General features: G+C 41.5%; 1 protein-coding gene across 4 annotated transcripts in view; it reads right to left on the reverse strand.

Annotated features, from left to right (window-relative positions):
• EXOC2 (exocyst complex component 2) overlaps positions 1-27,283 on the reverse strand; it is a 188,655-nt gene that overhangs the window by 67,874 nt on the left and 93,498 nt on the right. For all 4 annotated transcript variants that reach the window (XM_077810717.1, XM_077810716.1, XM_077810715.1 and 1 more), the window contains 5 exons: positions 24,208-24,332; positions 15,995-16,063; positions 15,099-15,256; positions 11,486-11,607; positions 1,330-1,391 (listed from right to left, as the gene is read on the reverse strand). In XM_077810717.1, coding sequence (XP_077666843.1) covers positions 1,330-1,391; positions 11,486-11,607; positions 15,099-15,256; positions 15,995-16,063; positions 24,208-24,332 — 536 coding nt within the window. The remainder of the gene's footprint in view (positions 1-1,329; positions 1,392-11,485; positions 11,608-15,098; positions 15,257-15,994; positions 16,064-24,207; positions 24,333-27,283) is intronic.

The following is a 27,283-nucleotide window of genomic DNA, read 5'->3' on the forward strand; positions in this document are numbered from 1 at the left end:
CTGGACTGAAATGACCAGAGAACGTTGCAATTGAGAATGAAACCCAGAAATCAGGACTCCCAGTACTCTATTAATAACCAGACAACACTCCTTCCAACATTATGTATATCTGGAATGCTTCACACCCTCCTACTCAACTTCATTCAAATGTATTTATAGTAACAAACAAGCACAACTTCAGGCGGATGGCCTACCGAGTACTGTCTTATATAATACATCTTAATCCTCCCACAGCCATTTCTGCTTTCTCAGATTGTTTTTAAGTCATGCCTACAATGTGCTTGTCATCTTTTAGCCATTAGTCATTACTATTTCTTTCCCGAAAGCACCTCACTAATTTATTTGAATATGGTTTCAAGTCATTTATTGTTTGTCTGTGAGCAACCTCCTAAATTAGTTGGCTCTCAGTTAAATTTCTCATTATACCAGAAAAGCAACTTTTTATATGTACTATAGTCCAGCTTCCATGGTAACGAACCCACTAAGTTATGAAGCACTGTGACGTGGACCGAACTTGTCACAACCTGAGAAAACAAACTCTGTATTTTAGCAGAACATCCATAGCTAAAAAAGAAACTTTTTTTAAAAAAAATCTCAACACAACCTTACTAAGGAAGGTCAGTAAAAACTTTATGGGGACACATTAACCCACCCCAACCCTCTCAATTTAGATACATACTAGCCTCTTCTCCATGTCCTTCTTTACATTCTACTCATATTAAAGGACCGACTCTAGCAAAGCTTTACTCACACGAGTAATCGTTACTCATGTTAGTAGTCCACTGACATGAATTGCTACTCACATAAATAAAGATTATTCACATATGGCTCTGCAGCACTGGGACCGAAGACACTGCTTTTGAAAACTCCATCTATAAGCTGAAATTTATCTAGTTTTTAAAAAACTACTTTGGACTGTGCTTATGCTGACTAACACATGTAAGAAAATCCACCAGCAGAAAAATAACTCTTGAAAGAGGGAAAAGATGAAAGAAGAGAAAAAGTAGCTTTTGAATTTGTGATAGGATTTATACCACCATGAATATTTGAGAAAGTGAGCAGACAGAGGGCAGAAAGAATTCACTTAGGAGTATAATCTGTCCTCCATCTAAATTCTAACTCACTTTAGATGGGAACTGATTAGTTTTATTTTGTACCATAATTTAATTCTTTTATAAATACATATGCACACATGTGTAAATATAAGTAAATGTATACTATGCTGCAAAACTTTTAACATTTATGAAAAGAAAAATGAAATTTACACAAGTCATGTTTACACCACATGCACAAAAAATGGGTGCCCGGAAACACACAAAGTGTACCCACCAGAGATGTTAAGCCTTCATTATCAATCACCCAGTCTTCCTTTTCAGCTAACCTCTTCACATCTGTAAAAAGAAAAGGTGTTAAAATGCTAGGTTTCATTATAAAAAACTCCTTGAACTTCACAAGAGAGAAAACCACAGGCACCTTAGTGTGATGAATAGGCATACAAGTACATTGGCCATACTTAAAAGATTTCAGCCACTTTTCAAATGACTAAGAATGGCACACACACATAGTTTGCTGCTGCTTTCTCCTTCAGAAGTAAAATGTATGGTGCATGGCAATAGTTGCATAAAGCCCACCTTTTACTGGAAAGCCTGAGGTTAAAGAAATACTGTTACAATCCTCTGTTTTAAAAAAATGGATATATCATGGCTGCGTACCCATAATATAGGCATTATATTTGAGAATTTAAATGCATGTTTGTTTTATTATTCCTTGCTCAATGCAGTTAAAAAAAACAAACCATTAAGTACATAACTTAATCGGAGATCAAGACAAGTATTAAGACTCACATAATTACATTAAATATTTATAATATGTTTGGTTTGAGAGTTTTCAATCAGGATCAGGACTCCATTGTGCTAGGTGTTGCTCAAACATATATGAAAAATCCATCCAGGCTCTGGAGAGCTTATAAGAAGCAAGTGACATAAGAAGGGTAGGAAAGGGGAGAGGAAGAAGAGGAGTATAACGATCAGTTATGTACAGTTTAGGTACTTATATGCATTTGCAGGTTGCCCCATTTACCCTTCAACCTAGTCATCATTAATTGGTAGATTTGATTGATTGATTGATATTATGGCAGAGAAGCATCTTGAAGTACATTCATAGCACTATACTATGCAAAAGTAGCAACTTGTTACCAACAGATCTTCTCCAGAATCTGCCAACTTTATATTTTGTTTTTGATGGTTTATTCCCTTCAGACCTTCAGCTCCAACACAGATATAAAGGTGGGACTTGAATTACATTCCTTTTTATTCATCATCAAAAGAACTGATTACTAAATTCCAGTCAGTTACACTTGTACAAGCCTCACTGCCTTATTTGGCATTAGCATAATTTAGTTTGCATGACCTTTATTGCCAGTGATGATGCATAAGAAGGAAAGAAACCAGCTTGACTATCAGGTCCCAGGCTGAGTTTACAAGGCTGTCAACTAGAAAAACCCTCTTCCATTTACTTGTAAACTGAACATGTTTATCGTTGAACGACAATAAGCATCCCACAGTCATTTCCAGTTTGACAAAACCTCATTCCAGCAAAAATCTATTTGTAAAATAACCACAGGCTGTATCCCTGAAAATAAGAGCTGCAATACAAGGTAAAATTATCTTCAAAACTGAATTTTTTAAACCATTAGATTACTGTTTAAATTGCATTTACCGCTGAAATTTTGTTTGCAGGTCAATAACAAAATAATGTACAGCTTAGTGCTATGACACAGCTTATATAAGAAGAGAACCCCATTACCACTGTACCATGTGGACACATTCTGTCCAAAAAATTAAATTTTTTAAATTATAGAATAGAAAATTAAGCAGCACTGTAAAAGCACTTTCGTCCACGAAGATGAATAAACTAAAAATTATTCACACAAAGACGAGGCACAGCATAATCAAGCAAGAAAATTTCAGAGTTGTAGTTAATGTTCTTTCTTTAATGCAGATGCATCAGTGGAATAAAATTATGATTGGCATGAAATAGAAATAGGTCTTTTTAATGCATATTGCAAAAGAGGGAACTGAATTACATTGCTTCTTGTGCACCTTCAAAAGAATTGTTTATTAAATTCCAGTCAATTACACTTGTACAAACCTCACTGTCTAATTTGGCATTAGCATAATTTAGTTTGCATGACCTCTATTGCCAGTGATGATGCATGAGAAAGAAGAAACCAGCTTGATTCTCAGACCCCAGGTTGAGTTTACAGGGCTGATGATTAGAAAAACAAATAGATTAAAGCCATTACATCGAATAAATAGGATTGGTTTTCTTTTTACAAGAATATGAAGGAATAATCAATGAATGCATGACAAGGGAAGTGTTCTAGTTGGATTTCATGGGCACTAAATGGACAGTTAGTGTGAGTTAACAAATATAGGCAACAATGTGAATGTAGCATGAGAAATCAAGAGTTAGTTAAGGGCCGTAAATGATCATCAATATTTGAAAAATATTCTGAAAATGGAAAATATTATACAGTATAAATATCAGATATGATTATTGCTGTTCTTTTCAGAGAGGTCCAGATTCAGTAAAGCACTGAAGCACATGCCTAACTTTAAGCAAGTGAGTAGTTCCACTCACTTCTCACATAGGATTACTCATGTTCCTAAAGTTAGGCTTAAGTATCTTGGTGAAAAAATGGTTACTCACCCTTTTTGCAACTGTTGTTCTTCGAGATGTGTTGCTCATATCTATTCCAATTAGGTGTGTGCGCGTGCTGTGTGCGTGACTGTCGGAAACTTTTCTCTAGCAGGTACCCATCAGGCTGTCTGTGGAGGCCGCTGGAGTGGAGCCGATATGGCGCTCTATATACGACCCTGCTGGCCTGACCCCCCTTCAGTTCCTTCTTGCCGGCAACTCCGACAGAGGGGAAAGGTGTGGGGGAATGGAATAGATATGAGCAACACATCTCGAATAACAACAGTTACAAAAACGGAGAGTGACTGTTTTTTCTTCTTCGAGTGCTTGCTCATATCAATTCTAGTTAGGTGACTTCCAAGCCTTACCTCGCAGGTGGGGTCAGAGTCAAGGTATCGCTGACCGAAGTACTGCGCTGCTGAAGGCTGCATTGTTCCAAGATTGGTGGACAATGGCGTAGTGCGATGTGAAAGTATGCATTGAAGACCGTGCGGCAGCCCTGCAGATTTCCTGGAGAGGTACATGGGCCAAGAAGGCTGTCGACGAGGCCTAAGCTGAGTCATAACAAGTGCGGATACAAACCATGATCCAGGAGGAGATCCACTGGGATGAGACTGGCAAACCTTTCATCCGCTCTGCCAAGGCAACAAACAACTGGGTTGTCTTGCGGAACGGCTTTGTGCAGTCAATACAGAAAGCGAGGGCCCTCCTGACGTCCAGTGAGTGCAACTGCTGTTTGTGGGGGCTGACGTGGTTTTAGGTAGAAAACTGGCAGAAAGATGTCCTGGCTAACATGGAAGTGGAACACCACTTTAGGAAGGAAGGCCGGGTGAGGACTAAGTTGCACCTTATTCTTATGAAAGATAGTGTACGGAGGTTCAGACGTGAGGGTCTGCAGTTTAGACACGCGTCGTGCCGAGGTGATAGCCACCAGAAAAGCAACCTTCCAAGAGACGCAGAGGAGCCAACAGGAAGCTCGTGGCTTGAAGGGAGATCCCGTGAGGCGGGAGAGGACTAGGCTGAGGTCCCAGGTCAGAACAGGGGGCTTCATCAGGGGATGTATCTTCTCCAAACCTGTTAGGAAATGTTCCACGATGGGGTGCGTGAACACCGAGTGCCTGGAAACGCCCAGGTGAAATGCCAAGATGGCCGCGAGGTGGACCTTGAGAGAACCAAATGCCAGGTGCTGGTCCTTCAGGTACAGAAGATAATCCAGGATACAAGGAATGGGAGCCTGGAGTGGGGGCACCTGCCTTTGGGCACATCAGATAGAGAACCTCTTCCATTTTGCTCTGTATGTGGCCCTAGTAGACAGCTTGCGGCTCTCCAGAAGCACCCGCCTCACAGGGTCCGAACAGGCGAGCTCTGCCTGGTTCAACCACGGATCCTCCAGGCCATGTGGTGGAGCGACTGAAGGTCCGGGTGAAGAAGGTGACCATGATTCTGTGAGATGAGGTTGGAAGTGAGAGATAGCCGTATCGGTAAGTGGACCTATAGGTCCATGAGGGTGGGGTACAATCACCGTCGAGGCCAAGCTGGAGCCACCAGTATTACGTCTGCTTTGTCCCTGTGGACCTTGAGGAGCACCTTGTGGATGAGCGGAAATGGTGGGAAGGCGTATAGCAGTTGACCGGACCATGGAATCATGAATGCATCTGTGATCAAGCCTGGGCTGTGGCCCGTGAAGGAGCAGAAGTTTGGGGACTTCCTGTTGGCCCGTGTGGTGAACAGGTCGATTCGGGGAAACCTCCTGCGGAAGATGGAGTGGATGATGTCCGGACGAATAGATCACTTGTGCATGAAGAACCATCTGCTCAAGCTGTCCACCAGCACGTTTTGAATGCCCAGCAGGTATGAAGCCTGGAGAAGGATGGAGTGGGCTAGACAAAATTCCCACAGGAGGAGGGCTTCCTGACAGAGAGGAGACAATCAGGCTCCACCTTGCCTGTTTATATAAAACATGGCCGTGGTATTGTCCATCAGGACCGCTACACAGTGGCCCTGCAAGCGGGACAGAAACGCTTGGCAGGTGAGGCAGATCGCCCCGAGTTCTTTGATGTTGATATGCAAAGCCAGCTTCTCTACCTGCCACAAGCCCTGAGTCATCAGGCTCCTGAGATGAGCTCCCCAGCCCAGCGCAGATGTGTCCATTACCAGAGTCAAAGTGGGCTAGGGAGGGTGGAAAGGAACCCCGGTGCCTACCATGCGGGGATCTAGCCACCAACACAGTGTTGAGGACTCGAACCCCAGACGGCACGGTTCGTTGTCTGACTGGAGAGAGACAGGCAACACCAGCAAGGTCCAAACGCAAAGCTCTTTATTGAAGAGTGCACACAACAATAGAGAGCAGCCCGTCTCCAAAGAGAACCAGCAGCCTCTAAGTAAAACTAATAGTTTTTTATAGACAGTACTGTCGCGTCACAGATTTATTCATAAAGCAGTCCCCCGCCCTTATGTTAGTTAAAATCCTCTTTCTCTATTATGCATGCACTTCTACCCCCTTATTGTAGATAACTTTTAGCAAATCATAATGCTTCACTAACTTTCTTATCGGTATGGGTGTCAACCAGGAGACAAGGAGTTAAGAACAGACATAACACAAAAACAAGGAGTGGAAAACAGCGCCTCCGTATCTCAGCAAGACAGCTCCCAGAACATCTCGTACAAAAATGCAGGAATGCAGGCCTCCCCTTTTTTCTCACTCTCTGTAACTTAAACAAGTATTCCTTCATTCTACTTTCAGAGACTTTCCTAGCAGCCTTTCTTGGCCTGACTTTGGTTCAGTTGGCATAACTGCTTCATGTGTAACTTTTCTCACCTAACAACAGGGAATCAAGGGTGTGCCTTGGGACTGTCAGCACCATGTCCAGACTGTCGCGGCCCGGGCGGTACACAGACACGAGCCACACTTGCAGAGGCCTGAGTTGTAGCCTGACATATTGAACCACATAAGTGCAGCAAGCCATATGACCCAGCAGCCTGAGACACTGCCTCGCCGTGGTGGTGGGAAAGCTGCAAAGGCTGTTATTATCTGCGAGAGGGCCAGGTGCCGCGTCTCTGGAAGGAATACTCTTGCTTGGTTCGCATCCAGGACTACCCCGATGAACTCTATTCTTTGAGTTGGGGTGAGGATGGATTTGCTGACGTTGAGAATGATACTTAAGTGTTCGAATGTTTCTCTGACCATTTGCACCTGTGATTCCACCTGCTGGCGAGAGCAGCCTCGAAGGAGCCAGTTGTCCAGGTAAGGGTAGACATGCACATAGTGGCGGCAAAGAAAGGCTGCCACAACTGCCATGCATTTGGTGAAGACGTGAGGAACTGAGCACAGCCTGAATGGGAGGGCTGTGAACGGATAATGCACCTTGTTCACCACGAAGCGGAGGAACCGTCTGTGAGACGGGGTGATAGACAGATGGAAATAGGCGTCCTTCATATTGCGGGCGGCGTACCAGTCTCCCGGATCCAGGGAAAGGTTGGTTGTGCTCAGGGAGACCATGCGGAACTTCAAGCTGACGATGAACTTGTTGAGCTCCCTTAGGTCCAGAATGGGCCTGAGGCCCCACTTTGCTTTGGGGATGAGGAAGTAACAGGAGTAGAAACCCTTGCCTTTGAGCTCCTGGGGAACCTCCTCCACCGCTCCTAGAGCGAGGAAGGTCTGAACCTCTTGGATGAGAAGTTGCTCATGAGAGGGGTCCCTGAAGAAGAACGGGCAAGGGGGATGGGAAGGTGTGAAGGAGCAGAAGTGGATAGAATATCCTGCCTCTACCGTGCGGAGCACCCACCAGTTTGATGTAATAAGGGACCATGCAAGCTAGAAGCGGGATAGATGGTTCAGGAAGGGAGCTTAACTAGCCGGGTTGTGGACTAGTAATCTGTCCCTTCAAAAGGGGCGCTTAGGGCCAGAAGGGGGGGGGAAAGAGGGGTCGCTTGGATTGCCCCTGGCCCTGCCTAGGAGGAGGGCGCGATGGCCTATTCCGACTATATATGTTTCTCCTACGGGAGAAGTCCTGTCTGGGCCTAGGGGGGAAACACTGCTGCTGAGTGGACTGCTGTTTAAAGGGCTTCCTTAAGGTCGCTGGAGTATACGTGCGGAGGGACTTAATTGTGTTCCGGGAGCCCTTCAGGCTATGCAGTCTGGAGTTCGTCTGTTCAGCAAACAGGCCCTGGCCATCGAACGGAAGGTCCTGAATTGTTTGCTGACCCTCCGGAGGGAGACCAGAGGATTGGAGCCAGGTGTTGCGCCTCTTTGCGATACCAGAAGCCAGAGTATGCGCTACTGAGTACACGGCATCTGAAGAGCCCTGGAGGGAAGTCCGGGCTACAGCTCTGCCCTCTCCGTCAATGGCTCCCAATTCCGCTCATGACTCAGATGGAAGAAGCTCTTTGAACTTCAGAATTGCAGACCACAAGTTATAATTATACCTGCTAAGGATCGCGAGTTGATTAGTAATCCTGAGAGAGGCCCACTGTAGAATAAACTTTTCTTCCAAACATATCAAGGCATTTAGCGTCTCTTGATTTGAGTGCAGGGCCTTGCTGACCCTGCCTCTCTTTCTCATTCACCGCCTCCACCACAAGGGAGCATGGGGGAGGGTGGGTGAAGAGATACTCATACCCTTTAGTGGGAACGAAGTATTTTCGTTCAGCCACTTTGGCCGTAGGGGGAATGGACGCAGGCATTTGCCAAACAGTCTTGGCATTAGACTGGATGGTCTTTAGCATGGGTAAGGCCACCCGAGTTCATATTCATGGCCACCCTTCGGAGGAGTTCCTGCAGGGCCCTGGGTAGTGGTCCAGATGTGGAGGTACCCGCCACCGCTTCGTCAAGGGATGAGGAGGAAGAAATCACCAGCAGGACAGTTACAGCCTCTTGATCCTCTGGAACTGGGTCCTCCCGAACACCGGGTGTAGCCTCCACCGGGGGCGGGGATGGATCTGGATTTTGTGATGGGTCCTGAGGTGGGCGGCTGAGGGTTGCCTCAAGGAGGTGAGACTCTGAACGGGACAGCGGAGGTACGCCAGGAGAGGCACCTTGGGCCTAATGGTATGCCCAAGGGGTCCAAAATTGCCACTGGGGCTGCCAATGGGGCACTAAAGCATCCTGCCTAAGGCTCCCTGGCCCTGATCTGGGTGCTTCCGATGCCCCGCCTGATCTGAGGGAGGGCGATCTGGAGCGTGACAGCCAACAGGGAGTGGTGCGAGACTGCACCCAGGAGGCCTCCTACTCCTCCAACGGATGGGATGGGTGCCGCGAAGGGTAGCGAGGTCCAGATGGTGACAGGTGGCGCAGTGCAGGGTGGTGCCGCTGCAGGGAATGACGGTGAGATGTGGAGCGGTTCTGGGAGCTCGAGCAGTGCCACGACGTAGAGCTTCACCTTGGTGGGGAGCAGTGCCACGATGTAGAGCGGTGCCAAAGCGGGGACTGGTGTCTGGAGCGGGATCGGGAGCAGTGCTGCGAGCAGGACCGGTGCCATGCTGGGGAGTGGTGCCACGGGGTAGAGCAGTGCCGAGATGAGGTGCGGTGCCACCTAACTGGAATTGATATGAGTAAGCACGTGAAGAAGAACTGGGGCATAAGGTGAGTATCAAATAGAAATAAGATTGTTTAGAGGAACAGAAAGAGACCCTGCTTGCTCCAGTTTGTTTGCTCAATGCTCCCTGCATTGCTTTGCATATATCAGACAGCATGAGCATCATTACATTGTCTAGCATTCTGCCCATCAAAGAATAAAATAAGTTTGATCAAACCAGTGGACACCATGAGCCCCATGTGAAAGAAAAAGTTGGGGAAAGAGATCTCTAGCCCACTGATGCTAATTTTTAATACATCTTGAAAAACTGGGAAAATTCCGGAGGACTGGATGAGTGCCAATATTCAAAAAAGGACAAAAGGTATGACCGAGGTAATTATAAGGCTCACTAGCCTTAGATCAATCGCAGGCAATATAAAGGAAAAATGACTGTGGGAGTCAATCAATAAAGAATTAAAGGATGGGACTATAACTATGCCAATATACATGGCTTTATGGAAAACAGATCTTGTCAAACAAACCAAATTTCATTTTTTTATGAGATGACAAGTTTGGTTGATAAACGTAACTGCATAGGTGTCTAATATACTTATGCTTTTATAAGGCATTTGATTTAGCACCATCTGACATTTGCATTTAAAAAATTAGCACTATTCAATACTGGTGAAGCACATGATAAATGGATTAAGAACTGGCTAACTGAAGAAGTTGTCAAAGTTGTCATCACTGAATAGGGGAATTTCTGGTGGGGTTCGGCAATGATCTGTTTTGGGTCTGATGCTATTCAACATTTTATGAGTAATCTGGAAGTAAACAAAATCTGCAGATGACAGAGACTGACAGAGTAGTAAATACTGATGAGGAGAGGGGAGTCATACAGAGTGATCTGGGTTGCTTAGTAAGTAGGGCCCATTCAACCCAAATGTGTTTGAATCAACCCAAATGCAAGGTTATACATCTAGGACCAAAGAATGCAGTTCATACCTGTAGAATGTAGGACTGTATCCTGGAAAGCAGTGACTGATAAGGATTTAGTGGGCGAACAACTGAATGTGAGCTCCCAGTGGGATGCTCTGGCCAAAAGGGATAATGCGATCGCTGGAGGCATAAACAGGGAAGTAGTGAGTATGAGCAAGAAAATGATTTTACCTCTGTATATAGTGTTGGTGATACCAATACAGGAATAATGCATCCAGTCAAGGTGACTGGATTTAAAAAAAGATGTCAAAAATTGGAGAGGGTGCAGAAAAGAACACAAAAGTGATTTGAAGGCTGGAAAAAATGCCTTACAGTGAGAGACTGAAGGAGCTCAATGTGTTTAACTTATAAAAAGGGTCAAGAAGAGACTTGAAGAGGAAGAAAACACTGAGTAATAAAGGGCTCTTTAATCTCGTGGAGTAAGGCATAACAAAAACCGTATCTGGAAGTTAAAAGCCAGACGAATTTAAATTAAAAAAAAAAATTGTGCCATATTTCTAAACAGTGAGGATGATTAACTATTGGAACAAACTGACAAGGGATATTGCCAATGCATCATCTCTTGAAATCTTCAGACCAAGATTGGATTTCTTTCTGGAAAACATGCTTTAGTCAAACAAGTTATTGAGCTTAAATACAGGGGTAACTCATTGAAATTCTATGACCTGTATTACACAGGTTAGACTAGATGAACTAATGGTCTCTTTTGGCCTTAAAAATCTACGAATTCACGACCCCAAAGAGCTAAACAGGACTCTAGAGACAGACAATGAGTATCCCTGATAAAACTGTAACTAAAATATTGTGTAATGTTTTTAAGATTTGCTCACTTAGAAAAAAATATCCAAGCTTGAGAATATCCAAGCTGTTACAGAACAGAGTAGCAATAATGATGATTCATTGCATGGAATAGCTGTGTCATGGCAAAAAGCACAAATAAATTAAAGCTTGTCTGGTTTGAAAAAAAAAGACTGTAACCTAGTGAAAAAAGTGGCTGCCTTATATTAAAGCGGGGGGGTGGGAGGAGGAGAAAAGGCTAATAATACAGGGAACAGTATTGTCAGGAAAGTATTGTCAGGGAAATGATAGAATAACCTAATAGGTCTTGTACGTTGTGATTCTGTGAATTACAGGTGACCTTATTATTCATTCAAGTACCTAAAGTGAACATGGTCAATTCTAGAACACAGTCTGATTTAACCAAAGAGAAAATAAAAAATCCTAACCATATGCATGTAGGTCTGCACATTTCTTTTTTTTTTTTTTTTTATTACCTTCAGCTGTGTGTTGTAAGGTGACCATTATACAACGTACTCGAAGATCCAAAATAAGATCCTGGATGATATGAAGCATATCATTTGGTATTTCAAGTGCAGTAAGGGACTCATAACTAAGCCTGGAAGGAGAAGAAAATAAAATGAAGGTTAGGTTTAAACCTACAGTTTTCTAGACAATACTGCTAAATATCACGAAGCTACTTAGCAGTTTCTTTTGCTTATGTATACTATTAGTCTCTTCAACAGTAAGCTTTTTAAACTGTGTGATCATCCATAATACCATAGATATGTTTTACTGTCTGGTTCATTCATTTGTTGAACCCATATCAATGTAGAGCTTCACTGTTGTACTGTATAAACTTGACAAAGTTTAGGCCACTGATGTGCCAATACCACTGCATATCACAGTGACCAATACTGTCTTGTTGTTTCTTTGTAATTCTCCACCTGTCTGTATCCATCTGTTGTCTCTTCTTTTATACTTAGATTTAAGGCTCTTTGGGGGCAAGGACTGTCTTTTTGTTCTGTGTTTGTACAGCACATCACACAATGGTGTTTTGGTCCATGATCGGCACTCCTAGGTGTGACCATAATATAAATAGATAAAATAAATAGCAACAGAGCCTGCAGTAAAGGTAACGTGAAGGTATACCACCCTAGCAGGGCATAATGGTTTCAGTGCCAGTGGGGAACACAGTTACTGCGCCACCTCTAACGACAGTACAGCATGGACTCACCCAACCCACTTAATTTCCACCAGCCCAGCACCACTGACTGGTGTGGAAGGGGGTGGGGTCATGCCTTATTCTCCCTATGAGGATTGTAGCACCCTATATACTTGTAAGAGGCAGCATTTGCTGTCTTAACTGGAGGGCTGCAATTGTGCCCAACCTTTACACAGGGACACAAAGGAAGACCGGAGAAGAGTTAAGAACATAAGAATGGCCATCCTCAGTCAGACCAATGGTCCATCTAGCCTGATATCTTGTCTTCCGACAGCGGCCAATACCAGATGCTTCAAAGGGAATGAACAGAACAGGGCAATTATCAATTATCCATCCACTGTTCTCCAGTCCCAGATTCTGGCAATCAGAGGCTCAGAGACACCCAGAGCATGGGGTTGCACCCATGGCTATTTTTGTTTATCACCATTGATGCATCTATAAGAATGGCCATACTGAGTCAGACCAAAGGTTCATCTAGCCCAGTGTCCTGTCTTGCAAAACTGGCCAATGCCATGTGCCCCATAGGGAATGAAAAGAAAAGGTAATCATCAAGTGATCCATCCTCTGTCGCCCAATCCCAACTTCTGGCAATCAGAGGCGAGGGACACCATCCCTGCCCATTCTGGCTAATAGCCTCCAGAAATTTATCTAGTTCTTTTTTGAACCCTGTTATAGTCTTGGCCTTCACAACATCCTTTGGCAAGGAGTCCCACAGGTTGACTGTGCGTTGTGTGAAAAAATATTTCCTTTTGTTTATTTTAAACCTGCTGCCTATTAATTTCATTTGGTGGCCCCTAGTTCTTATGAGGAATAAATAACACTTCCTTATTTACTTTCTCCACACCAGTCACGATTTTATAGACCTCAGTCATATCCCCCCTTAGCCGTCTCTTTTCCAAGCTGAAAAGTCCCACTATTATTAATCTCTCCTCTTACAGCAGCTGTTCCATACCCCTAATAATTTTTGTTGCCCTTTTCGGAACCTTTTCCAATTCCAATGTATCTTTTTTGAGATGGAGCGACCAGATCTGCAGGCAGTATTCACGATGTGGGCGTACTATGGATTTATATAGAGGCAATATGATATTTTCTGTCTTATCGTCTATCCCTTTCTAAATGATTCCCAACATTCTGTTTGCTTTATTGACTGCTACTTCACATGGAGTGGATGTTTTCAGAGAACTATCCACGATGACTCCAAGATCTCTTTCTCGAGTGGTAACAGCTAATTTAGACTCCATCATTTTATATTTATAGTTGGGATCATGTTTTCCAATGTGCATTACTTTGCATTACTATCATCCATGAATTTATCCAATTTCTTTTTTTACCCAGTTATAGTTTTGGGCTTCACAACATCCCCTGGCAATGAGTTCCACAGGTTGATTGTGCCCTGTGTGAAGAAATACTTCCTTTTATTTGTTTTAAACTTGCTACACTGGCTGCATCTCCTTAATGCTTCCGTATTGGGCAAGAACCAGGCAAATGGAGTCACTGCCATTCTCCCTACCCCTGATCTTGAGCAGGGCAGAAGTATCAGAAATAGCTAGCAGCAGGAACCAGGCTCCAAGTGTGGGCACTTGATAACCCTCCACCAACAACAAGGACTTTTGTGGGGTTGCAAAGCCATCATCTTTCCTGCTCCTCTTTCTGAGCAGAATGCAGGCACTGAGAGCAGCCATCAGAAGGGGATGGGCACAAATCTTCAAACTTTCATCATTCTATGTGCCACTATCACTGCCCTGAGATTCTGGAATGTCATCTGGTAACTATCAACAACTTTGTTCACACCACTACTATTGTCTGCCTAGCACGACCGCTTAATTAGTTGATTATAAGCCATCATTAGTTCACTTAACCATCTAGGAAATGAGGAATACAAGCAGTGGTCATCTGTGAAAACTCTGGTTTAAGTGACTAGCCCAACATTAAAAAGAAGTACTTGTGGCACCTTATAGACGAACCAATTTATTTGAGCATAAGCTTTCGTGGGCTACAGCCCACTTCATTGGATGCATAGAATGGAACATATAGTAAGGAGATATATATACACACATACAGAGAACATGAAAAAGTGGAGTAAGAGGCTAATTAATTAAGATGAGCTATTATCAGCAGGAGAAAAAAAATTTAGTGATAATCAAGATGGCCCATTTAGACAGTTGACAAGAAGGTGTGAGGATACTTAACATGGGGAAATAGATTCAATATGTGTAATGACCCAGTCACTCCCAGTCTCTATTCAAACCCAAGTTAATGGTATCTAGTTGCATATTAATTTAAGCTCAGCAGTTTCTCGTTGGAGTCTGTTTTTGAAGCTTTTCTGTTGCAAAATTGCCACCTTTAAGTCTGTTACTGAGTGGCCAGAGAGGTTGAAGTGTTTTTCTACTGGTTTTAGCCCAACACTATATCAGAATTTAAGAGGAGGCAAGGACAGAATCTAATTCTCCAAGATGACACTCAGCTGCCCTATTTATGAGGCCATCCCTTCTCTTTCTGCAATCTCCTACCTCATTTACTATGAACCTTTCAACTTCTAAAACAATTGAAAAAGAGGTCCTACAGACAACAGCCTCATTCACTACACAACCCTGATTCATCTACAGAGCACTGTCCATCCTGTGCACTGAGACGAGTCCTGAGGAAAAAATATAGCAAGCAATCATGTAATTATAGACTGTATCATAAAGCACATATGCACAAGTAGGCTGAATTAATCTTGCACAGGCAATGTTAATTTTGACATTTCCTAACTTTTGTGTCCTTTACTTTGCAACATTAATGATCTTTCAGTTGAATGTGCAAAAAAAAAAAAAAAAAGCACAGTTTAGACTATATTATACATACTAAAGACTCATACCATACAGAACAATAGCCCCAGTTACCTTACAGTCTGGATGACATGTGTTAGCCACTGTCCAGAGAGTTCAGATTTCATCTCCCAGCCACCATACTGTCTCAACTCTCCTTCTCTGAGGCTGAATGGAAGCAAAGCTCCACGGATCAGTTTTGCCAGGGACTGCATCACCTCCTGAATCATTTTCTGTCACAGCATAAAAGAACACCACAAAAATAAATACATAGAAACTGCATCAATATTTTTAACCAGTTACATATTCATCACATAATCTAGTCTGAAATAACAGGCGTACATTTCAAATTTCACTAAGGAATATAATTTTACTTACATAGTAAACATCCACAAAACAAAGCACTACAGCACTGTACAACATAATTAAAACAAATACAATATATAAAACAAAAAAATCACTTTTACATAAACACAAACAACAGGGTCCAAATTAGGAAAGGGAAGGCAATAAACATAGGGCTAATAAGTGTCACTGCAAAAAACAACTGAAAAATAAGAAAGATTTAAGATTTTTTTTTTTTAAAAGGAGGGATAAAAATAAAATGGATTTCGGGGGTTGGATACAAAGAAAGTGAGTTCCAAGATGTAGGGCCCACCACAGCCAAAGTGTGATCGTGTGTAGAGGCTTCAGATGTGACGGCAGGTTCTTAAATGGCCGGTGATGTGTAAGCATACTTGCCAGTACAAGATATCTGCCTTTTACTTAGATTGTAGTCTCTTGTGGAGCAAGGATCAGGGCTTTTTTTTTTTTAAGCGACTATTGTTTTTTGGGTGCCGAATTTAAAACAGCTTAAAAAAGCCTGATTATTACAGGGTCAACGTTCACCACTATTTGAAAATTAAGCCTTCTTCAGGTGTCTTAATTTGAAAGACCACCTAAATGAAAATAAGTCTGCACACCAAGCTTACCTTGAAATCATTTTGTCTTTGCCTAGCGTTCTTCTTTGATCTTTCCATTTGACCAGATTTTTCAGCAGTCTTGTAAAAATGAGAAACAATTGAAAAGTATCAGTGTCTCGTAACCATGACTTTCAATTTTAAAACCATTCTAAAAACGGTGTATCAAGGCAAAGGGGTCAAAAGTGATTAGTGAGTTTACAATGGGATAAAATATGCTAACTCAAGTCACATCTACAAGCAAAGTCTCCACAAGTCAACAAGTATTTACTTATAGTAGCTATTAAGCTGCTAGTGTTTAAGTGTGGGGCACAAAATGCCATAAGAACCTAAAATAAAAGATGGAAGTAAAATAACAATGTAAGAAGTATAAGCTTCACTGAAGACAAGCAATATTTTCCTATTATGATTTTGCATTAACATTGTTAAAAGAGCTCTAAAATCCATGGCTCAATCCTGCAGTAAGTCTGCAGGAAAAGAATCTTCAAGTCCCCATTAGGTGAGAGGTGCCTGGAGGAAAATTTGGGTCTAAAATAAAAATACATTCTTTATAATGATGGATAGTGTAGAAGTACTGTGTGTTCCCCTTTTTCTTTTGGTTTAGTACTTTGTTTCAGAAGACAGAGGCCATTATTCTCCACAGTGAAGAACTAAATCATCTGTAATGGACTTACTACGAAGATTTATCATCATCTTGCTGGACAATTCACGTCTCTGAAAATTTAGAAGCACGAAAGCACATCTGCACTAGCAACTTCGGTTACAGTTGCGTGAAGAAAAGAATATGGCTTAAACAGTGCTCTTACTGTTAGCAGTTTTCAAATGCAAGTAATAATTATATATTTGTGTGTGAAGTGTGCCATAACACAAAGTAAGTTTAACAGAAAAAGCTGTTTAAAAGATTGGATTAGAAAAGTAGGTGGAATTATATAGCTAAGAACATTTGCTAATTTAACGTATGCACTGTGACACCTACTGGACAAAAGATATATTAGCAGAACTGTAGTTTGGAAAAGATGCTCTTAATACTGTCCTCAAAGCAGTATATAATCACTATATTTTTTTAAATGACTAAATAAGTTTCATGGTTTTTTTTTTAATAATTCATCATTTATTAGAAGTTCTTCAGATTATTTTTATGAATGCCAAATAAATTTTGTAGTTAACATAAAATTACCAACAAGAAATTTAAATAGAAAGTAGCTTTTAATCAAAAACACTTTAGAGTTTTTAAATTCTCTGTTTTCCTTTATTATTCTGAACTGTACTATCTTATATTAATTAGAACAATTCCTGCATATTACTGATGAACCTCATATGTTCTTTTATGCTTTTTTTCTGATAAAAAAATCTATCATATTGAATAAACTTGTCTATGCTGTAGGTACCTTTTAAAATATTACTAAAGTTTTAAAACAGTTTTGATTGCTCCCTTAAAGCCCTGATGTGAAGTTATATTAAAGAAAAAATATAAAAGATCTTAAGATATTTTTTCCCTTAGTGATTTCGTTGAATAAAAATCTTAACCCTTTCCTGCACAGACAGACCAAAACTACTTTGTGGTGAGATCAACGGTTGTATTTCACTGTTTTGACTTCACATATGCTCCTTCATATGGATCTGAGTGGTTCAAAGAGCTGTAAACTTTTTAAGCTGTTAGAAATAGCACATAAATCTTTAACTGACACTATTCTAAGACAAACAGCCTACCTTTTTGCCAAGAAAAATATATATAACTTCACAACAGAAAATAAAACCAGCTTGTTATTTATCACTGGGTTTTTCTTTTGTATTAGAGTTAATCTATTTCAGGCTTCTGGATTTCACTCAAAAGGTTCTCAAATAGTTGTTTTCATGATTTTTTCTCTCTGTCTCCAAAACTATGGTGAACAATATTTTGTTTCTCACATGTCAATAAATAGCAAGGAAACGTAGTAAGGACATCTTCAATGATGCCTAAAATCGGTACTATTGGCAAAATTCTACAGCTTGTGGGGGTGTTGTGGCTGAAGCTCTCCTCAGGAGCGCGTAATGAGGTTTCCGAGGCCCCCATCCATTTTCAGATAGCTAGTGGCAACAAGAGCCTGCACTGTCCACAGGATTTTGGCCATTTCCTACATATGGACAAAAAAGGAGCAAAGGGATGAGGATGAGTTGCTTGTGCAGTCAGAATCTGGCCCTATTGAAGTACAGTATAGGTATCTTAACAGTATAACGTACAAATTAACTCCCAACTTTTTTGAAATGGAAACAATGTTCTGACCAGACATTATACAAGATTGCTGCATTCTCTCTTGCCCTACTCTCATAAGCAGAACTACTCAACTTTGTTTACAATTGTAAACATGGTGTCAGTGTCTCTTGAAATTTCTCACCGAGAGAAACTACATTAATTTACAGTTGAGGGTTTAAAGTCCAAATCCAATCTCTAATAACTGGAAATGTATTATTAACAAAACTGTAGTTATTTTCAAATTAAAAGCTTCAGGAGGATTCTCATTGCCTTCACGAGACTCATGACATGATTCTCTATGGAAAAAACACTGGGCAGGAGTCAAACTCCTACATTTTAATACTGCCTCTACTTCTGGATCACTGTATGACATTGACAAATGCATGTTATCTCTTTCCCTCGGATTTCCATGTATGAAATGAGGAAAACAAAATGCATCCACTTCTGAGGATTTTAGGTGAGCGGCAGACCACACCAATTTGGTTGACTTAATGTACCCTCTGTACACACATGCACATCATACATCATCATTTGGAAGCTTATTAGGTCTACTTGTAAGATGAGATATGATATGGAGCCATCATGTGGTGCTATTACCATAGAAATGGAGGATAAAAATGACACCATAAATATGTTAAAATGATCCCTTTGAAATAATTTGCATTCATTTCTTTAGTTTAATGACACTAAGTTTTACTCAAAGACATAAAACTGGATTTCTTTGTGACCTCAAAGCACCACCGCAACAATCTAAACCAGCGTTTCTCAAACTGGGGTCCACGGACACCTGGGGGTCCCAGAGGGTACCCTAGAGGGTCTGCAGGCCCTGCTGATCAACTCCTCCTCCTCCTCCCTTCCAACACCTCAGGCACACTAAAAGTCCAGTTGCGCAGTGGGGCAAAGGCAGGCTTCCTACCTGCCCCAGCTCTGCGCCACTTCCAGAAGCAGCCAGTACGTTCCTGAGGCCCTGGGGGGGCGGGGTTGGTTGGGGGGAGTGGGTCTCCGTGCGCTGCCCCCACCCAGAGCGCTGACTCCACAGCCCCTATTGGCCAGGAACTGTGGCTAATGGGAGCTTTGGGGGCAATGCCTGCAGGCAGGGGCAACACACAGGGACCCCCTGCAAAGGAGCTGCAGCCAGAGAGATTTGCCGGTCGCTTTCGGGAGCCACCAGGGGTAAGCACCATCTGGACAGAGCACTAACCTCACGCATCCCAACCCCCTGCCCCAGCAGAGCCCGCACCCAAACTCCCTCCCAGAGCCCAGACCCCTCACCTCCTCTTGCACCCCAACCCACTGCCCCAGCCTGCTGAAAGTGAGTAAGGGTGGGGAAGACTGAGCAACGGAGGGAGGGTGGATGGAATGAGTGGGGTGCATGACCTCAAAAAGGTGGGTCAGGGGCATGGCAAGGGCTGAGCGGGTGGGTTTGAGGGTCCCCAAAAATTTTAAAATCAAAACGGGGGTCCTCTGGTTGCTAAACTTTGAGAACCGCTGATCTAAACAATTTAAAACAAAATCTAGTAATACATTTGTATTGGTATAATTGAAATGTGATAACGCTGGTGACATTTCTGGGCAATTATCATCATCTTGCACATCATCATGATCTCTGTCAAGAGTGAGTGGGCTACCACTGTCTTTGTTGCTTTGGCATTTACACACTTTTGTGCAGGCAAGAATGTTATGGCTACAGACAGTTGATTGCTCAGCAACCCTTACTGGTACAGGCACAAATAAGCTTGTAGAAGGCTCAGATGCCACTGGGCCTTTGAAGAATACAAGAAGCTCTTCATCATCTTCATTTTACCTTCCATGTTGTAATGGTGATCCATTATTTGCTTTACCTATGTGTGAAGACATCCAAACCTTTGTTTGCCAAGATGCTGTTGTGACATGCTCTTCAAAACTCTCCCCACATGGTGGGTTTCTGGCCAGTGACCAGTCCTTTCTGATAGCTAGATTGAGGTGCAAGCAAGTCAGGTCTTTGTGGGTTTTTTTTCCACTCTGGTCATACAGGACTACTATCAACTTCCTTGCTGCAGAATCTGCAGCTTGTCCACCACAATCTCCCAATTTGGAAGGCTCTGAAGCAGTACGATCACTTTGTTTTGACAACATTAAACACAGATTTTTTTTTCTCCTATACCAAATAGCTATGTCACAGAGTTACATGCTGTCAAGGCATGTAGAGCAGGACGCATGTTGCAGACGTCCAGAGTGAGTGCATCACACATTTCATGCACAGATATGAAGAGATATTTGTTAGTTGTGCTGGTAATGATGGTTGTTTCGATCCACATGTTATCTAGGTGTTCTATTTTTGGAAGGTAGTGAACAGCAAGGACCAAAACATCTGTATCAGGTGACCTAATTACAATAGTTCCATTGACACCAAAAGCCATACTGGCACATACATCATACAGAAGCATCCTTGTATCAGCTTTCTCTTGAATACTGTACAGGTCTTGGGCTTCTTCAACAGCTCAACTGGTGATGGACATTGCTGCTTCACCACTGGAAAGGTGGTATTTGTGTTGGGTGTGCTCCTACACTCAGGTGCATTTTGAACCATACATTCACAGAGGAATTTTGCAATTGAGTGTTCATTGGATTCCATGTTCTAAAACATTTTCCCATGGAGGCACAGGGTGTCCACCAATCACCTGGTATTTCTTGCACCCAACCTTAGATCCTGTCTGGAGCTATTTTTCTGAAGTTTTCAGAGTTACTATTGTCATACCCCTCAAAGTCTCCAATTAAAGAATTAGCTTCAAATCCTTTTAGGACCTGCCTCAAGTACTCAGCAGACAATTTATCAAATGTGTAGACTTTGCCTCCGGCTATCATTTGTATGACAGCCTTGGCATCTGAGAGGTACACTATAATTTCTTTGTTGCATGCTCTTAGCTCATGGATTTTTTTCCGCTTGAGCTTTCAACAGATGCCCTAATGCAGCTTTGTCTGTTCTTACTGTTCCATCACCATGAAAAAGGGACATAGGCACAGATCCTATTGGGTGACTGAGGGTATGTCTCTACTTAAAAAGCTACAGCGGCACAGTTGCAGTGTTTCAGCTGCGCTGCTGTAACACTTCAGTGTCGACACTCACCACAATGATGAGAGAAGTTGTCTAGTCACTATAGTTAACCCACCTCCCCCACAAGAAGTGGTAGCTAGGTCGATGGAAGAATGTTTCTGTCAACCTAGCCATGTCTACACTGGGGACTAGGTCAGCATAGCTGTCTGTCTCAGGGGGGTGGATTTTTCAAACCCCTGAGAGACACAGCAGTGTCAATATAAGTTTTCAGTATAGACCAGCCCTAGGAACAGTCGCAATTGAAACATCATCTCTCCATCTTGCTAAGGATAGGGCTCTGTGGGAAAACAATTCTGGGACTGAGAGCTGTTATGATTGTCCCTCCTTGCCAGACTTAAATTTAGTCTTCTTGGCTATGTAAGCAAATGTTTTGATGTGAAATTTCTAGACTGGGCTGAAGAAGTTTTGTGTGCCATCAGAATCAAGTGCACCTCTCACAAATCTCTCCATTTGTTCTTCACCACCACCTGCTATTTTCAGTAGTGACTCTTGTACAACTGATGCTATGTGCAATCCTGTAGATGTGTTGATAAGTGCCTCTGGATGTGATTCAGGGTCAAATTGGTTTCTCATATTGTTGATGACATGGTTGATAAGAGCTGTATCATGCTCTTCATCCCTCTTCAGTACAGAAGCAAGGACTTAATTGTGGACTTTGTCTTCAGTACTTCTGGTTAGGCCCCTTCCTTCTCTCATAGCTTTCGCATATTCATAATATGAAGCTCTGTACCATCATCTCTAACACTAGTACTGACCCATGCATAAGGGTCACTGAATTAAAAAGCTAGTTTCTAGAATATTTCAAAGTTTAGTACTGCATGCATAGGCAGTACAAATTAAAACCTTCTACCAGGCAGACCAGATACTACATTGTTTTGTACAAATGCTTAAAAATGGGGAAGCATTACATTAGAAATTCACGTATAGTTATATCTACCCACTAGGCAATTCAAACTCCGAGAATGCAATCTACTGCTACTGGTGCATAACCTTCGGCGTGAGACTGATCTGATCAGCACATTTCAACTGAAAATATAGAAAACTATTAGAATCACTTGTGAGATACTTTGACAATTAAGAATATGCAACGTGAAAACATTTCATGTTAGTACATTGCAAAATATTGATATTCGAAACTTTTCTCACATGCTAAACAGCTTCATCATTCCTGGAAAAAAAAAATTTGCCCATGCAAAACCAACACAATCATTTAATACAGTCATTTTTGGTAGCTTTGACCAATAAACACTACATGAAGGTGATGAAATTAATTTAAAATAGTAAAAACTGTGGTCATAGTCATGTTGCAGTGTGTCCGCAACTGTGCAAATATGACACTTTATCATTTTGGGTACCACTGTTTCACCTCACCTACAGGTTTACAGCACCACTTGACAGTTCCAAATCATACCTCATCTAAATGCACTTAAAATAAGCTTTCAAATTATATATAATTTGACCTGATATTTTTGAGGTCAGGCTTGACAAAGCCCTGGCTGGGATGATTTAGTTGGGGATTGGTCCTGCTTTGAGCAGAGGGTTGGACTAGATGACCTCCTGAGGTCCCTTCCAACCCTGATATTCTATGATTCTATGATAATGCAGGTGCGTAGGTTGCGTACATTAAACTCCAAAAATATGACATTTTTCTAGGAATTAGACTGAAATCAACCATCATATTGGTAAGAACTTCATATACCACAGCTCAGGGTCTGATGTGAACTGATGACTTAGCAATTGAAGGTTCCCTATTCTATTACCAGCCAATGACTTTCATCATCACTGGATAATGACATAATTATACTTCCTCTTCTAGGGATGCCCCACCCTTAGTATCCTGCTACTGGAAAAATAGAGAAATGGCCAGACCATTTTCAGCCTAACGTTTTCTGCCAAATACACTGTAGTTTTGTAAACTGGTGACTAGCAATTATACAAATCAAAAGATATTATATTCTCTAGTTATAATGGTTATATGACCGTATGCTATGGATATGTGAATAATTACTAAGTTATTAACACTGTCATTTTGGATGATCACTGGTTTGAGTTAGATTCCTTTTGATGATAGAGCTTGAAAAATATTTTCTGTTGCTCTGGGCATGATACAGTAATGTTACACAATTAATGGGCCAGATTTACTTAACACAAGACTGGACGAGGGACACATATAATTGTGACACATGCCACTACAGTTATTTTGCACATAGGTTGGGTACACTTGTGTGTTTGTGTGTGTGTGTGTACACACAATTTTAGACTTCTGTCATTTTGAAACTCTGGGTTTAAATCTATCCTCATATCCAAATTCTTCAAAGTCACAAAATATGTATGCCCATTCCAGAGTCAAACACTATCGCTCTGGCTTTGTCTCTCATATCTTTAAGATTCATCTAGTTTATCATTTCTTAAGATTACCAAACATCTTGTCTCCTTTCTCAGGTGTTGCTAAATGTAAGATCCAACAAGGGACAGTTGATTGATGATCTTGACAAGCAGGACTGAAATTATGTACATTTCAATGGTTAAGAGTAGGTCACTCAGAACTATATTACAGTACAAAATAGTTCCTATTGTGAAGCCTTCCGTTTTTTGTTTTTTTAAAAAATAGCATCCTTACATATATGTTGCTAGGAAATTTACTGATCAGCATTCATAACATACAAAGTGGGTCCATTGCTTCATCCCAAATCAATCACCAATCAGTAGATGTACAATTGCTTATGTCATTCTACAAATCTCTGTAATCCAAAAGCTGCAAAGATATCTTAGTCAGGCGTCTTCTCCACTGAGGTACTATACTTCTGCAGTTTCAAACTCAAATTTAAATACAAAATAATTCCTATGAGCTTTGTCTATCTGAAGACATTTAGGTTATGTGTATGCATGAACCCATACCTCACTGAAAAGGCTTCCATTCACATAAGAAATCCAAAGCTTCCAGAAGTTGGGGAGCTGAATTACGACGAGTTTTGTCAACTTTTCAACAAATGCAACTTGTTGAGGAGCTTTACAACGCCAAGCTAAGCGGAAAAGAGAAAGAATAAATAACTTTGAATTGATAATAAAGCTATTTTTAACATGCATGCTGCAGTGTGATTAAAAAAAATGGATCTATCATGCATATCTATAATTTCTCAGGTGTTAATGGCAACATTTTACGACTTGGTCCATATGGCATAGAGCTTGTGTACGTGCAAGATTTATTTCCATATATTCTTTTGAGGGGGTTGGTACTTTAAGTATAATATGTCTTCTATATAGAGGTGCTCGTATGGCCCCACTGAATTATATTGTACATCTTAACAATCCACTATCATAAATCGATCTTTAAACCAGGCTAAATGATAACTGAACAGGGAGGATCAGAGACTTAGCCATTAAAAGATGGGGTGGTGGAGGGGGTGGAAGGAGGCAGTACAATTGTCTTGAAATGAAGGCAAAAGACTGGAAAATGGGAGATCTGAGTTTTATTTTCAGATCATCCACAGACTTCCAGTGTGATCTCACTCATCAACCTCGCCACAATTTCATTAGCGAAGCCTTAGTTTCATTCTCTGTAAAATGGGGATGGATACTGACACTGTAGGTGGGAGGCTAAATTTATTAATATTTGTAAAACAATTTGAGACTCTTGGATGACCAGTACTATTAGAAGTTCAAAAAATCATAATAAAAGTAAGTGTAGCATTTCTCACCTGGGACATGAGACCAAAAAATAAGAGAAAAATTATCTGAAGTTGCATAAACCTCTATATAAGCCTGGTACCTTATCCATCACTAGACATCAATAGAGTCACAACTTTGGGAACACAGGGGAAGAGGTGGATCTTCTCCTGTTTTCTTGTCAGGTGAGAGACGGGAAAGAGGAAATACAGGAGAGGGTGGATGAGCATGGAAAGCGGAGGTGAGATAGGAAACTTCCACCTCCAATCATGTTTGTCTTCTCCATTTGATTATCACAGCTATGTTTCTTAGCAAACTATTCTGCATTAATAAACGTTGCACGCTTTTTATGTCAGATTCCAGCAAACTATGTGGGCGCAAAGAAGCCAAAGACCTTTAAACTGATTACAAAGGGGACCTGAGATTTTCTTGTATAGTCTTAGGTCTTTCACAAATTACACAGTTAACGAGTGTGAAACTACTTTACATGATTCCATGGGAGCATGGAAGACTACTGGATAGCTTATGGTATTTGTCTTTAATCTATTACAAAAATATTGGTCATATAGCATAGAAAGTCACCAATTAGACAAACATGAGCCCATATAAAACTGCTGATTAGCACTCTGTGTCAGAGCCCCAGCAATTACTTAAATGTTTTGGTGATGAGTCATGAAGCTTTTTGGGACACAGCTGTGCTTCCCATGACATCCACTTCTGATGATTTAGATCAACTGCTGGCGATGAGGTGCATTTGAGTTTTCTCTCTCTGCCCCCGCCCTCTGAAGTTTTCATTTTGCTGATAATGTACAAAAATCTTCCTTCGTAAAGAGATAACAACCTAAGTAGGAATTTAGGGGCTAGGGGCACTTGAAAAGAGAGCACAGTGACCATTTAATATTGTCTGGAGCATTACTCTGGCATAACTAAATTGTAACAGAAATAAGATTTTGAATGCTTTAGCAAACAATCTTCATGTTGCCCCAGTGCCCAGCCCTCAAACAAGGGTCATACCATAAATGCTTGTAACTCCTTATAAATAATTAATTGTAACGTAATATAATTTACATATATATCTGAACCTTCAAAGAAAGGGAGTACTTGTGGCACCTTAGAGACTAACCAATTTATTTGAGCATGAGCTTTCGTGAGCTACAGCTCACTTCATCAGAAATATGTTCTTCGCCAATTTCAAAAAATGACTCAGTCTGAGTCTGCACTGGGCTGGTGATGGGGTGAGGCTACTTTATCTCACAACACTTGCAAATTCTGGCCATAGAACCCCTGGATAATCAAGTCAGTATCCTCCAGTGGTGGGCAGACAGATTAGAAACTCCTATTCCTGTTGCCAGAATAAGGAGGAAACTGGGCTCTATGTTGATCTCCCTGGCTGCGGTAGCACACATGCTGCTCTAATCTATGCCTAGCTGCCTAATGGGCCAAAGGCCTGTTCCAGCAATGGATGATAGCTAGAACACAGATGTCCTGGCTGTCCCATTTTTTTTCAGGAACTGAGTCGTGTAGACCTAATCACCCTGCAATTTCCTTTAAACAACAGGTATTGTCAGGTAACTGGTTAAGACAGGTGATCTGTATTAGTGTGACACATGTGAGAATTTAACTGAAGAACGTGGCTTATGTTTGAAATGTACAACATTGTGGGTAAGCGTGAAGGCCCAGCTCTGCTGCCAAGAGACGAAAGATGCAACATTTCAGATGGGGATTTCTGGGGTGGGAAGTTGGAAGGCTCAAGAATCTACTTTATAATAGAAACAACCTTAAGTAGTCATTACTGTGGCTGCACAATATGCTATACTTTAAAACTAGTCACACTCTTCTGAGACTATACATTTAGTATTATTCTGACTATTAATTCTACAAATCTCTCTTTAGTGCCTAAAACACTGATTCTGTCCAAGATCAGTGCATGGTGTCCTTTATGTATGCTGTAGGACCTAGATATTGTGGAGTTAAAGGTGTAACTGCAGCCATAGTTCAAAATTCCCTGCAAATCTATCTAATCAAGCCAGAGTCAATGTAATTTGAATTAGCTAGTTTGTATTCAACTTTCTTTGAATTTTTTCCAGAATTCACTGCAGCCATAATGGTGCATCATGCTAGTGAATAACATGGATCAACAAATCCTCTGAGCAATAACATCAAGTTTTGGCCTAAATATGCTCTTTAATATCAAACTTTCTGTGATGTAAAGTAGATAAACTATATGTAACCAAGGCTAATAAGCAAAGAAAAGTATAATAGTCACTAGTACCTCCATTTCAGGATCTCAAAGTGCAAAAAAATAAAA

This window comes from Eretmochelys imbricata, chromosome 2 (assembly GCF_965152235.1).
Source record: "Eretmochelys imbricata isolate rEreImb1 chromosome 2, rEreImb1.hap1, whole genome shotgun sequence".
In the NCBI taxonomy this organism is placed as follows: Eukaryota; Metazoa; Chordata; order Testudines; family Cheloniidae; genus Eretmochelys; species Eretmochelys imbricata.